At 32.6% G+C, this 14,295-nt stretch overlaps 3 protein-coding genes and 1 long non-coding RNA gene across 5 annotated transcripts; 2 read left to right on the top strand and 2 right to left on the bottom strand.

Moving 5' to 3' along the window:
* The first annotated feature begins 832 nt into the window (after window positions 1-832).
* On the top strand, window positions 833-2,501 carry VGAT (vesicular GABA transporter). Its single transcript, XM_040713271.2, has one exon. It carries the CDS (start codon window positions 894-896, stop codon window positions 2,283-2,285), a length of 1,392 nt encoding a protein of 463 aa, XP_040569205.1. The 5' UTR covers window positions 833-893; the 3' UTR covers window positions 2,286-2,501.
* Window positions 2,502-2,512: 11 nt separating this feature from the next.
* dom (domino helicase) lies at window positions 2,513-7,207 on the bottom strand. Its single transcript, XM_040713270.2, has 4 exons — window positions 7,143-7,207; window positions 3,213-7,073; window positions 3,058-3,152; window positions 2,513-2,980 (listed from the first exon to the last, which is right to left on the bottom strand). The coding sequence occupies exons 2-4, from the start codon at window positions 7,065-7,067 to the stop codon at window positions 2,794-2,796; spliced, it is 4,137 nt and encodes a 1,378-aa protein (XP_040569204.1). The 5' UTR covers window positions 7,068-7,073; window positions 7,143-7,207; the 3' UTR covers window positions 2,513-2,793.
* Window positions 7,208-10,428: 3,221 nt separating this feature from the next.
* LOC121117917 (uncharacterized) lies at window positions 10,429-11,866 on the top strand. Of its 2 annotated transcripts, none has more exons than XR_005864275.2 (3): window positions 10,429-10,515; window positions 10,591-11,226; window positions 11,283-11,866. It is a non-coding gene; the product is annotated as an uncharacterized lncRNA (long non-coding RNA). The 2 variants fall into 2 exon arrangements; XR_005864274.2 differs by having other exon boundaries at window positions 10,446-10,535.
* A 77-nt stretch (window positions 11,867-11,943) lies between these two features.
* Window positions 11,944-14,019, bottom strand: LOC121117574 (uncharacterized). Its single transcript, XM_071888773.1, has one exon. It carries the CDS (start codon window positions 13,454-13,456, stop codon window positions 12,812-12,814), a length of 645 nt encoding a protein of 214 aa, XP_071744874.1. The 5' UTR covers window positions 13,457-14,019; the 3' UTR covers window positions 11,944-12,811.
* Between the last annotated feature and the right edge of the window lie 276 nt (window positions 14,020-14,295).

Genomic DNA, 14,295 nt, shown 5'->3' with positions numbered 1-14,295 from the left:
GCAACGCACACGAAGCTTCAGCTCCATTATGAACGAAGAAGACTGGCTATCTGATTGGGGGTGGAATTTTTCGGAAAGCTTATGCCAAGATGGCCTACCGCATACATCCCTTGAATATTTTCAAGACTGGCTTCATAACTTTAGTGGCGAGCTCGAAGAAAGTATTATTTCTAATGAAAACGAACTTGATAACCTGACAAAAAAAAGATTGGCAAAGATTAAAATTGAGAAAACATTACACAAAATGTATGGAACGGAGTCTATTCCAAGATTTGTATTTAATAACAAGTGTAATTCAAATCATTTGTGTGTAGAAAAAATGCAAAGAAGGAAAATGAATAGAATGTTGGCTAAGCAACCTGTACAGCGAATCTTTTGTCACTAAAGTTTTTTGACAAGAAGATTAATTATTATATACCATATAATAATCTTTCCTTATTTATCTATATTTAATCACAATCAGTTCTTTATTTATCCAAATACTAATGTAATTATGTAATATTGTATCAATAAATTCCTTATCAATCTATGATCCATTCACAATTGCTTTAAAACTACTCCTGTATTTTAAAGGATTAATTGAGCTTTATTATAAAATATGGCGACTAATTTTATATTACAATACATATTAAAATTAGTTTCATTCACCTAGTGTATATATTCTTCAGTGTAAATAAAATTAATATATATCCTACAAAATACTTGACGAATTCCTCTTCTTTTTTCTTTAAGTAGTTGCCCATTTTGCTTTCCTTCTCTTAGTTATCCTTATAATAATACCCTAAGAATTATTGATTTTTCAAACTATGAAATAAACTCGTGAGGGAGCAAAAGTACTTTTATTCTAGGGAACATCTACTCTATAAGTAACGCAATCAACGTCTTCCCGGAAAATGGCAACATTAATCCATAGTTGTAAAGACTGGGTGACATCCAAGGTTACTCCTGAATGTCTCAAATCTTCAGCAGATGATGTAAAGCGGTTTGCTAGAGAAAAAACTGGAAAGAAAGATGATGACGATCCCACTGGAAAGATGGAAGAATATAAAAAAACGGGGAAAATCACGGAGTGGGAAGCCGCTTGGAATGTGACAAATGCTATACAAGGCATGTTTATTGTTTCATTGCCTTACGGAGTTTACCATGGAGGCTACTGGGCAATTCTTGCTATGGTAGGAATTGCTCATATATGTTGCCATACCGGGAAGATTTTAGTTGAATGTCTCTACGAGCCAGATGAGAGAGGAGAACTTGTTAAAGTAAGGTTTAGTTACAATGAAATTGCACAAGAGTGTTTTGGAAAGAAATATGGAGGGAAGATCATTAATGCTGCTCAACTCATTGAGCTTTTGATGACTTGCATCCTTTATGTAGTACTATGTGGAGATTTATTGATAGGAGCATTTCCGAAAGGAAGTATTGATACTCGATCCTACATGATGATATGTGGACTCCTTCTCCTTCCATGTGCATTCCTTAAAAATCTAACTCATGTATCACATTTGAGCTTCTGGAATGGTATCGTTCACACAGTTATTAACATCGTTATTTTAGGATATTGTCTAACGAGAATTGGATCATGGGGATGGTCTAAAGTAACGATGGAGATTGATATTCTCTCATTTCCAATTGCCCTTGGAGTAATCGTATTCAGCTACACGTCTCAGATATTTTTACCAACCTTGGAAGGAAATATGATTGATAAATCCAAGTTTGAATGTATGTTAAATTGGTCACATGTAGCTGCAGCCATATTTAAGGGCTTGTTTGGCTATATAGGCTTTCTTACATGGCAAGAAGATACACAAGAAGAAGTGGTCAATAATTTAGAACCTACTCTAAAAACACTGGTTAACATTATTCTGGTAGTTAAAGCCTTACTCTCTTATCCTCTTCCTTACTACGCTGCCTGTGAAATGCTTGAAAAAGAATTATTTCAGGGAAAACCAGCTACTGTTTTCCCGACTATTTGGGCACTCGACGGTGACCTAAAAGTATGGGGCTTGGCTTTCCGTGTTATTGTTATTTGTGTCACAATTGTATTTGCCGTTGTCATTCCACATTTTACGATTCTCATGGGATTTATTGGAAGTTTCACAGGTTGCTTTCTATCATTCATTTGGCCATCGATCTTCCACCTTTATCTCAAAAGAAAAGTAATGCCAATGTTGACCATGGGATACGATATATTTATCATAGCACTAGGAGTATTTTTTGGGATATTGGGAATGTATTATTCTGGCCGTGCCATGGAAAGAGCTTTTGAACTTGGTGTTCCAGTGTGAAGGATTCACTCACGGCGCGTGTTTACAAAATTAAATTATCTATCATCAAATATTGTTGTAACTTGTAATCGTTAGTGATAATAAGTTGTTGTTATACAACTTTACTCAATTTATGTCTTCCATATAATGTACCATAATACTAAATATTACTGTTGCTTTCATTAATGAAATAATTATAGTCCTTATGAATTATACAAATAAAGTTTCTTTTATCAAGATTCGAGTTATTGTGTTCTTTTACGTATTAATAAAGCATATATTATTCTATAACTTTATCATACATTTCCTTGTCATTATCAACAAATTAATAATTATAATTGAAAAAAAAAAATCCCATGAATGTAATAATCCTTCATTTGAAAATCACTTCCAATCAACAATAAAAACTGAATGAAAAAAATAATAAAACAGGACGTTGTAACTTCTGTGTTATAAGCATAATCAAAATATAAATATATGTATATCTGAATGATTGTATCTGAAAACCTGAAGATATCCTCGATTGAAGCTACTCATCATCTTCTTCGCTACTCTCATCCGATAACTCTTCAATCTTTTTAGAATTAAGCTCCCGTTTTTGTTCTTCTATTTCAGCTTTGGCTTGAGCTATCTGCTCATCTTGCCACTCTTTTTCCATTTTTTCAATATGAGAAAGCGCGTAGCGTTCAAGTGAAGTGAGTTGATCCAATATTGACCTAAAATTATAGTAATCAAGTAAATATTATTATTATCTACTCCTTTAGAAAAAGTTATAAAAGTCTTCAATACTTACTTAATAAGCTCCTCCATTTCATTTTTCTCGGATGTCTCTGTTTCATCAAATTCTGCCTGATCTTCAGCGAACTCCTTGGTTGCTGATTTTAAGGCCTACGAAAGGATTTTTATTGAGCAAGTGGTAAACAAAATAAGATTAAAAAAAAAAAATACCTGAATATCTGAATCATCTTCCACAGCGGAAATCGCATTTTCAAAAACACCAACCGCTCTGGCGCTAACTCGGGATGATGATGAATGATCTTCTTCTGTAACTTGTGTACCAGACACAGTTTCATCATTTACATCAAAAAGATCCCTAATCGTCTGTTTCTTTAGAGTGGCCGTAGTAAAACTACCGCCTTCAATCGCAAGATCCCCTAACAACCTTTTTTGATTCGCTTTTTTAAGAATATTTTCCTCAATTGTTTTTTCACTAACAAGTCTATAAATGTGAACATCACGAGTTTGTCCAATACGATGACAACGGTCTTGAGCTTGTGCATCCATCGTAGGATTCCAGTCTGAATCGTAAAATATCACAGCGTTCGCACCAGTTAAATTGATTCCTACACCTCCAGATCGAGTAGAAAGAATAAAGCAAAAGTACTTTTTACTTCCATTAAACCTTTCCATAAGTATTTGACGCTGCTCTACTTTGGTGGATCCATCGAGTCTTAGGTATATGTAGCCAAGATAATTTAAGAATATCTCTAATATATCAAGAATTTTTGTCATTTGAGTAAATATCAAGACACGACTATTATCTGCTCTAAGGTTACTAAGAATTGTTTTTAACCTTTGCAACTTTCCACAGTCATACTGGATCAAACGAGTCTCTGGAAGAAGTAAATTAAAAGGCCTACACATGAGATTATTTTGTAGAGATGCAGTGCCATTTAAGGAGTCATCTTTTATCACATCTTCATTAGAAGTATGCTCGAGTGGCTTTATACTCAAGCAATGAGGGATATACAACATAAAATAGTCAAAAAAGGGTTTGAGACGTTCTACAGTTTCCAAGTTAGTTTCTGGAAAATGTGGATATTTATGAATCAGCTTCTCATTATCCCCTGGAACCATCATGGATATTTTAGGGAAGGAGAAGGCATCCGCTGATATAAAACGTACAGCATCAATTAAATCAGTGCCATACACTGGATTAGTTTCACATTTCAAGCAGTTAAGCCGAGATCGAAAATCGTATTGACGTTCGAAATTAATTGACTTTTTTTTCTTAAAAGAATCTAAAGGAGGGAAGTCCACGTCAGTGTCAAACAAGGGGGATGAGAAAATCCCTCTCTTCGATGACGGATAGTCTATCTCCTCTACCTCAACATCTCCATTTGTTTTAATACTAGATTCGTAATCAAAAAGTGGATCTTCTAGTTCGACCCGTGGAACTTTAGATGCAACTTCGCATGGATGAACAGCATATGAACCTCTTTTAATTTTGACAGAGAGCTCATGATCTTTTTCGTAGTTTTTAAGCCAAACGTTATTGTTGAGAAGTGAGTTTGCATCAATGTAACTAATATTTTGATTATTATTACTTTGAAGCTCATTCTTTATGGTGAACTGCAACTTGGCTATTGGAACAGAAGCAGTGTGCACTGGATATTGCAATTTATTCATTTTTAATTGATTGGCTCTAAATGAAGAGTATGCACTGGAAGTAAATTCATGAGGAGTCAATAAAATTGGATGATATGCAAAGTCGACTGCTAAATTACGAATTCGATCACGAAGAGCAAGTTTAGGTATATCTAACTGAACAACAAAATCCACAAAGGGAGAGACAGTAGGTCGTGGCTCAAATAAATTAGGATGATTACAAACCTTTCGAAGCTGCATTAAAATATTAATTACACTAAGAAAGTTCCCAGTCTCAAGTGTCTCTTTAGTCTTGGTTCGTGACATGAAATCATCATAGAGATAGCGTTGTCTATTAGAGAGTCCACAACGGATTATATGTTCATATTTTTTAGGAAGTTGTTTTTCCACCTCATTTTTTAAGCGTCTCAAAAGGAAAGGTCTCAACACTTTATGCAGTCTTTTGATCAAGCCATCATTGTACTCTGCACTGCCTTCAACCATACCGGTTAAAGGGTTTGAAAACCACTCCTTAAAATCTCTATGAGATTCAAATACATGGGGCATGAGAAAGTGCATTAAGGACCAAAGCTCCATCAAATTGTTTTGCAATGGAGTACCTGTTAGTAGTAATCTACCATCACTCGCAAAATTCAATAACATTTGCCAACGCTGAGATTTAAAATTTTTTATATGTTGAGCTTCATCTAATATAAAATAGTGCCACTTTTTTCTTCTAAAACTGGAATGATCCTGAATGACAAGTTTGTACGAGGTGATACAAATATGAAAGGCATTGGGTTTAGTCCATCCTATTCTTTTTAACCGTCTCTCTTTTTGAGAACCATAATAGGTTAAAACCTTAAAAGACGGAGCCCATTTCTTTATTTCCATTTCCCAATTCAATAGCACTGAAGTAGGAACAACAATTAAATGTGGACCCCATAACTGTTTTTCACATGCCATATGAGCCAAAAAGGCAATTGTTTGTATTGTCTTTCCCAAGCCCATTTCATCGGCAAGGATTCCATTCAATTTACGTTCCTGAAGAGTTACTAACCAATCTAGGCCGATATGTTGATACTCTCGAAGACTATGTTTGAGAATGAAGGGTATAGGTGTTTTCACATTGGTTGTTGCAAGTGTGTTTCCTGTTGGTTGAAACTTGGCCGCCATTGCAATGACATTATTAAAATCACTATCTGATTCTTCCTCGTTCATCAACCGTTCTAATGTATACTCTCTTTCTTCTTCTTCTTCTTCGACTTTATTTTCCTTCTTCTTGTCATGAGAAGTTTCGTCCTTTGGAGAAGAAATTATATCAGATTTTGAATAATTATTATCAACTTCTTCAACATCTTTTTCTTCCATTTTGGATACAACTTCTTTACTTTTCTCTTTCTTGACCACTTGTTCACTTTCGTCATTCTTCTCGACTTCCATAACCTTGTCTTTCTCTTCTGACTCAGAATTTGATGCTTGCTGATCCGAATAATACTTACGGAGTAATTCTTCAATGGGTATTTCAGACTCTTTTTTGAGCTTGTTCAACTCCTCTTCGTCCTGTCCATGATCTTTTTCGTCCATTGCTATAGTTTCTTCATCATCTTCGGAAGAAGAATCAGGACGATATTCCTTCTCATATTTTTCAGGAGCACTCTCAGATTCTTGGATCATCTTGGACTGCTGCTCGTTTTTAAGTGATGGTGAAGAAATGTCTTGTGCCAAACTTTCTGCCAACATATTGGAAAACTTTTCCGTTTTATCCACAATGAAATTGAGATGTTCATCCAGAGCTTTTTTACGCATATACTCAATACGCTTCTGTAATCGAAACTCAAAAAACTTCTCGACATTTGACCAAAACTCCCGAATTTCTTTAGCTTGAAAAGACGCTAACTTTTTAAGGTGTTGTTCGTGAGCTTTTTCCGCTCTTGCGACACTTAGAGCCTTATCTGAAAAGTGTTTTTGGACCATTTTTGCACATTTCTTAGCTCCTAATTTCTTGGCTTTCATTTCCTGCTGAAAAATGCTTGAGAGCCACGACATTTCTTCAAGGACGAAATCCCAATGGACTTTTGGCTTCTTCAACGAGGGGTCCATTCGTTTCTTGGGCTCAAAAGTGAACCAAAGTGAGCTCTTTTTGAGCTGTTGAATACGGTTTAAAATACGAGCCTCTTTTTCCTCTTCGGATTCATCTGGAATCACGAACGGTTCCTTCTTCAAGCTCTTCAATTCCTGTTTCAGTCGCTCCAAATAACCTTTTTTCTCCTCTATTTTTTCGATTAACTTTTCGGAAGCGGCTCTGGTGAAGGAATCTTGTTCTTCTTCATCATCATCATCATCTTCTTCTTCTTCTTCCTCCTCGTCCTCTTCTTCTCCATAATTACTCTCCTGAGAGTACCGAGTACTCCTACGAAGTAATCCACTTTCCATTCCAATCTATTTAGATAACATTAAGAATAACATAAGCTTGTGTTGAATAATATCATATTAATATCCCGTCATTACCTCAAAAAAAACGGCAAAACAATATTTACACTAAACAACATTATGACCACTCGCGCACGCGCATGTGTTTGAGTGAATAAAAGTGATGTAATTGGCCGGCAAATGACTTCTAGTTCGGTTCGAACTTATGAATGGTTACAATATTCTATCAAATAATAGTTAGGAAGGACTGAAGGAGGTTGTTACAAACTTTAATTTGAGGGGTATATATTTGTGGAGTGTTATACTTGACGTGACAATTTTGATGTCGTCCATTTTGGGTGCATAAACAACAAAGTTGTATAAGACTACAAACTCTTCTTTAATTAATATTAAACAAAGAAGTGTACTTTTGGATGTTAAAATGGGGCCATCAATATTATTTAATATCTGACATTCACAATTTCTAAAAATACGTAATATAATATATATATTCTAATATATCTAAATAAATCGTTATAAAATCTTATTTCCACATTGTAGATAAAAATTAACTACTACAATGGAAAGAACAAGATATTTTTCTTAAATTTTCCTACGTTTCTCTACCCTACTCGATGAAAAAAATTAGTTGTACAAATTTAGGCATTTTTAGGGATTTACCGTAGATATTACTTTGACTAAATTCAAACATGAGTGTTTATCCTTGACATCAAGTATTTTTTATTCATAAAGTTATTTGATGAAGTTTTATGAAGATTGATTGGAAATGTGTACATTTTAACTAGTAAAAACATTAACTTTGAGCCCTTCAGATGGCGTCTATTTCAATTATGATGCAATTATGACATTCGGGAAAATGCGCGATTGCTGTTTGGCATTGGTCAGTTATTGAAAATAGCATAAAGTGTCACAACCTATCTCGATCTTCCCTACAGCTATTTATCGCAATTAGCATTATCTCACTTTTTCTTTTTTGAGGAAAGGTTGCACATGAAATTGCAAAAAATGAATAATATATTGGAGCTTATTTAAAAACACTGCCAATATGAAAAAAAAATGGGAAAAAAGTCACATTTATGCAGCATAAGATTTGTACTTAAGATGTCATATTTTTTTTTAACTTTACAAGTTTCGATAATTAATAATTGTGTGCAACATTTTTTTCATACAAATAAACTCTTAAAAAACTGGTTTGTAATATAATAAACTCCTATAAAAAATAAAAATAAATCAATTCTGACAAATATATGGAAAAATATTTTTGAATAATTTAAAAATGATTAATATAAGAAGAGAACGAATGATGCAAAGATTTATTATTGAAAATGGATTGTCTTTTTAAATTTGTTGAAGGGAAATTTTTGTAATCAACAGTTTTTGTTGTTGGGGGGGGGATAAGTTTGGTTTTTCAATTTTTTTTGGAAAAAAAAATCTAAATTCATGAATTGACGAAACAGTCTAAGCCTAAATCAAGCCCTGTGTACATGCTGCATATCCCATGGGCCGAGTATCAATTTGTGTCTCTGGAAAGGGTCTCGGAAGATATTGTAAAATTTATTATTCCAATGATTTTGTACATTAACAATCTTTTTTTAGTTATTACCCACATTAACGATCTTGTTCAGTTATTCAGCACCAAGGTTAATAGAAATTCAAGGTTAGACCATCGTGTAATCGGGTTTGCTAGAATTTTCAATCTGATGTATTGTACCGACGGCTGGGCAAGACAGGCAGATTTTGACAAAACATGCAACCACTTATTGTCTATGACGTCATTATTCCTTTTCAATTTAATGTATCGTACCGGCTGCTGGGCGGGGAAAACAGATTTTGACCAAACACGCAACCACTCATCTACTATGATGTTAATATTAAAAGCGTGGTAGAAGTCAAACATATGTCGTATATACGTTATAACTTATGGACCATAAGTTATGGTATAACCAAGTACTTCTATCAACCTTGATTAAGCATAAACTAGTTATTTTGCATATTAACGGATTTTTTACTTTAACTGCAACATATATATATATTACGGGCAATGTACAAAATGCTTTGACAATTTGGTCAATTTTCATTTTAACTTAATTTACATTTTGATTGTGATTATGAAATTGGCTGAATTTTGGTATTGATACATACTTAATTATTATACGTTATAGCTATCATTAATTATCTATTTAGTTCGTATATTCTTCAATCCTATCTAAGAGTGACGAAAATAAAGAGATAGCTAGGACAGTAGGACTGAAAGACCGATGTATCAAACCTTAGGACCGATACATGATATTAAAAAAAAACTTAAAAAACTTAACCCTCTCTGTAAAGGAGCTATTTTCTGCCCCCTTCTTCTCGAAAATGAAACTGATCTTAACCATTAAAAAAAGAAATTGTTTTTCCAAAAAACCTCACATCAAAACTGAGAGCTGATTTTTTCTTATTATTCTGAAGGCTTTTGAAGAAAGGAAATTGAGTTTTTTTAAAAATAATTTAAATAAATATATCATGGGTATAGGATGTGTTTTCATATGGGGGATGGGCAAGTCTACATATATTTTGTCCCATCCTTTTACTCTGTTGAATAACTCAAGTATTGTCAAATTATCTGATAATTAAATGAAAAATGAAATTGCTGTTCTAAAATAAAAGTCAATTATAAATTTTAAATGAAATCTAAAATTTCAATATGCAATAATTATTATTTTCGCAAATTATATGTAGGGATTACATAAATATGATTATTTTGCTGAAGATTTTGATTAATAGATAATTTTGAAAAATAACCGTTTTGTAACAATTTTTTAACAACAATGAATATTGACTTTCAAAATCATATTAATTGTCAAAAAACGTTGTCTTTTCAATGAATTTGACAATAAGATTTTAGTCAAGAGGAGTGTAGCATTTCCAGGCTCGTTGCAACTAGGGTACACCCCATGAAGTATATGATTCGGGGGAAATAAGATTTTTGTATTAATGTTCCAGTGGCTTGAAAATTTGAAACAACACTTGGCGATCCCTTTAAAATATGCCCTTATATAAAGAACTCAATGAAAATTGATAAAAATGTTATTAAATTAAAAAAAAATCATTAAATTAAATATTAACACTGTTTAGCAAAAGGGCCTCAATAAAGGATTGATTTAAAAAAAAAGTAATTCGATTAAAAATGAAGATTTTTTTATTGAGATGGCCCCTTTTCTTTTTGGGAAAAATGAAAAGGCCCATATTTCAAATATGAGAGTCGGAAAAAATGAAATGTCAGCCTGAAAAATACTATTCATACCTCCCCCCCACCCAAAGGTAACTTGAAATACAAGGTATTTCTATAACATACATTGAAGCCAGCCCTCCTTTTTGAATTGTTGTACCGTACCGACTGCTGGTGAAGCCAAATAGAAGAATTGCTTTTGTGATGTCAGAGCCGATCTGAAAAATTTATATAAATATTGTATATTAATCGTATTCGTAGTAATTAAATGAAATTGTTATTATTAATTTTTCCTATACCTTTATTTTAATATAGTGACTGGTGATGGAGTCCGACAATATATCTTGTATCTGTGCAGTTGCCATTTGTTATTCACCTAATAATATGCTTTACCAGATTTCCCCCAGGGATTGCTCAAGGAAAAAGATTTGGGAAAGAGTTTGTCATCGAAGGTGTCGCGTTGGAAAGACACCCAGAATTGTGCAAATCATTTTGAGGGAAGTAGTAAGAAGCTAAAATATAATTCCTATTTTCTAAAGGTGATGAAAGGATGGCTTGAAAAATATTTACTGAGGTTTAAAGTAAACTCATAGTTAGCGGGAAAAATTTGGTAGATTGAATAAAGAGGATATTATTCAGGGACGAGTACTCAAGTCTCTCTCCCCAAACGGTTACACATACATTCAGTCAAGTGGCCTTCTTCCGGCTCCTTGTTTATCAACTAGAAAAAGGTGGATTCGAAATTTTAAAACTATCTATCATTCTCGAAATTGTGTCTCAACAATTTAAATCAAAACTAAAATCCTAGTAGTATTAAATCTTTCATCCATTTTATTTGAAAATAATTGTTATAATTTATTGTTCGTTAATGACATCTTGCCTTGAAATGTTTAAATTAAATATGATGTGACTTGCAAGGATCATCATTACAATCCCTTTGACATATCACTGGTAAGATATATTGAATTCTTAATATTTTGCAGCTAAATCAAGGTATATATTTTCAGACTTTTTAGTCATCCTATTGTGAGACAGATTTACACCAAAGTCTATCGTAGTCCTAAGATCTCAGAGGCCATTGTATAAATTTGATAACGCTACAGATACTTTTAAAAGTATTCCTAAAGTTAATTTATATAATAATGTATGGTCCTGCTTGGAGCTATGTCCAGCTTATATATCCATCATTATGTCAACGGATAAGAAGTTCCATTTTAGGACTCTCGGAATACATAGTGCATCAGTATGATACAATCCTCAACTCGCAGATAGTCTGGTGTGAAATCCTAAGATCTTCTGCTTGGGCACTCATGGACTTGAGAAGATTGACCTGGGCTATTTTCTTTAATTCCTTCGCGTCCAGTTTGGAATTTTTGACAGATTCCTTCTTCTTATCCAACCTTTCGGATTTATTGACGGCGTAGATGTTGGTCTTAGAGACGCCCCACTGCTTGGAATGCGCGAATAGAAATTCGTCGATCACGTTTAATTGTCATTTTCTCGACTTGTATCTAACCTAGAGAGCTTTTTTTTTTGTAACTAATTACTTATGCTTTGATATATCAAAATATGAATTAATTTCTTCACTCTACTTTTATTAATTATTGAATTAGGAAGTGTTCAGATTTCAATGGAACACTCGGTATCTGCAAATTATACAAGTTGTAATTTATTCGTTTAAAATGTATTATTTAATTGTTAATTCATATTATCATTTCGTTTTTATCTATTAAAACTACATGGTAATTATGTATTTATAAATAATATAATTATGGGAATTTTGACTTCATAATGCACCACATAATACTTGTACTTGTATGTAATTTCCATTACAAGTCAAAAACTAGACCACTAATATGTCACATCATCCATGGAATATTCAATAATTGCATTACCCTCACCTTAAGTACTTTAAATCCTTCATTTAAAATTGATCATCTCATTGTTTTGTTGTTAATTGTACAATTTGCTTTTTTCAGGATATAACTTGTACTATTTGCTTTTTTCACGCTATAGCTTGTCCAAATTCGCTACTTTTGCACAAAATATATATATATACAACATGAATGATAATTTAATAATAAATAATCATTAATGAATTCTTGATATTTCTCAAGTTTCAGATAGTTATTGACACCTTTTATACCTACATAATTTTACTTACATTATGTACATCCAGTCCAAGGTTAATAGTACATAATAATACATATAATACATTTCTATTTCTATTATCCTTGCATTCAGTCCAAAGTTTTTTTAAAGGGGTTTGGTAAAATATATATTTTAGTTTTGTGCTCCTTGTTCTCACAAACTAGATTTTACACAACTTCATTAATACATATTATATAACACTTATTATAATACAATTTTTCGTACAAAAGGATCAAATCTAGAGTTGTCATTCCTAAAATTTATACATACATAATATAAACTAATAACAAAATGAATTCCGAAGTCTCAAACCTAATTAAAACACAAAAACGTAGTAAAAAACGATGGACTCAACACAAAAATACAAGAAAATGATTCTCATAAATTACTCAATTGGATCATAATCTAAAAGAGACTTTGTTGAAGACATGTAATTATCGAGTTGGGCATCCAATTCATCCTTAGATGGAGAAGAACCAAAGTTATTTATTCGATTGGGACGTTTATTGGGAGTTTGCCTAGTACTATTATATCTATTTTTATTCCCATTGGAAGGCATACGAGTCAATCTTCGATAACTGCCACGACCACGGGCTCCTCCTTTGAAAGTGGAAGTAACATTTCTCTTGTAAATGGAATTGTTAGCACCCCCTCGAGCTGGATACCTTCCAAAAGGGCGAGTTGGACGTCGACTTCGAAAGGAATTATTTCCTCTAGAAATTTTTTGTCGGATTTGTTGGTGATGTCCAAGTCTTTGTTTCATGGATTTCTTTTTAATCTTAAGAGCAGCCTCCATTGCAACAGTTCGTTGAAGAGCCGTTTGTTGATGTGGTCTTGGCTTATAGAGAGGTATCGAAGCTTTATTAGTATTCGTATTGCTATTAAGGTTTCTACTAATATTATTTCCTCCATTTTGAAAGGTTTGAGAAGTCCGTTGTACAGATAGTTTGCGAAGTGCAGTGAATCGATCATGAAGGCTCATTTTAGTAGTGCCCCGCACAACGGGTTTTTTTAATGGAGTAGGTGTCATATTGATTGGATTGATTAGCTCTCCTCACAAATATTTTTAAACAATAACTATTTCCAAAAGAGAAGTAGTATGCAGAAATGAAACTTTCCTATAGTACTTTAAATAGTCCTCCTTATCAAGATTAGAAATGAGAGTAAACCCAATAAAGGCACCCTTAACTACGGACTCAAAATTTCATATTCACAAACCCTTTCCAAATTAAAATATACAAATGAATGACTTACTTTCATAATAATGTGAAGATTTGAACCAGATTTTCAAATAACATTTTCATTAATTAATAAAATTTTATAAATATTATGTTGGTATCAAATATAAATCATAAATAATACAGACAAATCCGTATATAAGCAACACTTTTGATATAAAAAAATGATTTTCTTATCCAAAGTACATCTAAATCTAAATTTTTTTTTTAATGTTCAAAGATATTGATTTATTTAAACTATAATATAACTGTAGACATATTTAATCTAAAAAATCCGTTATTTTTATAAATGTTTGCGAATACAATATGAAGTTAATAGAATATTTTCCGTTCCATATCATTTAATGGTGATGTTATGTAGTCTGTATTTGTGGACATATTGTATGATTATTAATTAAGAGCAGTACAAGAAATACATTCATGGATAACCCCAAGGTTAATAGAAAATGTATTTCTATTAACCTTGGATAAACCTATGTTTTGGGCAATTTTTTATTAGATTATATTTTGGTAGTTTGTCTTTTAAAATGTTGCTCTTATCATGGTAATTAGTAGGATTTTTATTTGGGGGAGGGGGGATTGACAAAACTTTGACAATTGAGATAATAAACCCTGACAAATTAAAAAAATA

The sequence above is a fragment of the Lepeophtheirus salmonis genome, chromosome 5 (assembly GCF_016086655.4).
Source record: "Lepeophtheirus salmonis chromosome 5, UVic_Lsal_1.4, whole genome shotgun sequence".
NCBI lineage: Eukaryota > Metazoa > Arthropoda > Copepoda > Siphonostomatoida > Caligidae > Lepeophtheirus > Lepeophtheirus salmonis.
This window is presented reverse-complemented; position numbering and strand designations above follow the sequence as displayed.

Bases quoted from the DNA above. Each gene is read 5' to 3' on its own strand.
- VGAT (XM_040713271.2), top strand. From the start codon at position 894: ATGGCAACATTAATCCATAGTTGTAAAGACTGGGTGACATCCAAGGTT.
- dom (XM_040713270.2), bottom strand. From the start codon at position 7,067: ATGGAAAGTGGATTACTTCGTAGGAGTACTCGGTACTCTCAGGAGAGT. The intron at 3,153-3,212 runs GTATTTTTTTTT...ATCCTTTCGTAG, and splicing joins AAGATGATTCAGATATTCAG to GCCTTAAAATCAGCAACCAA. The intron at 2,981-3,057 runs GTAAGTATTGAA...CTATAATTTTAG, and splicing joins GAAATGGAGGAGCTTATTAA to GTCAATATTGGATCAACTCA.
- LOC121117574 (XM_071888773.1), bottom strand. From the start codon at position 13,456: ATGACACCTACTCCATTAAAAAAACCCGTTGTGCGGGGCACTACTAAA.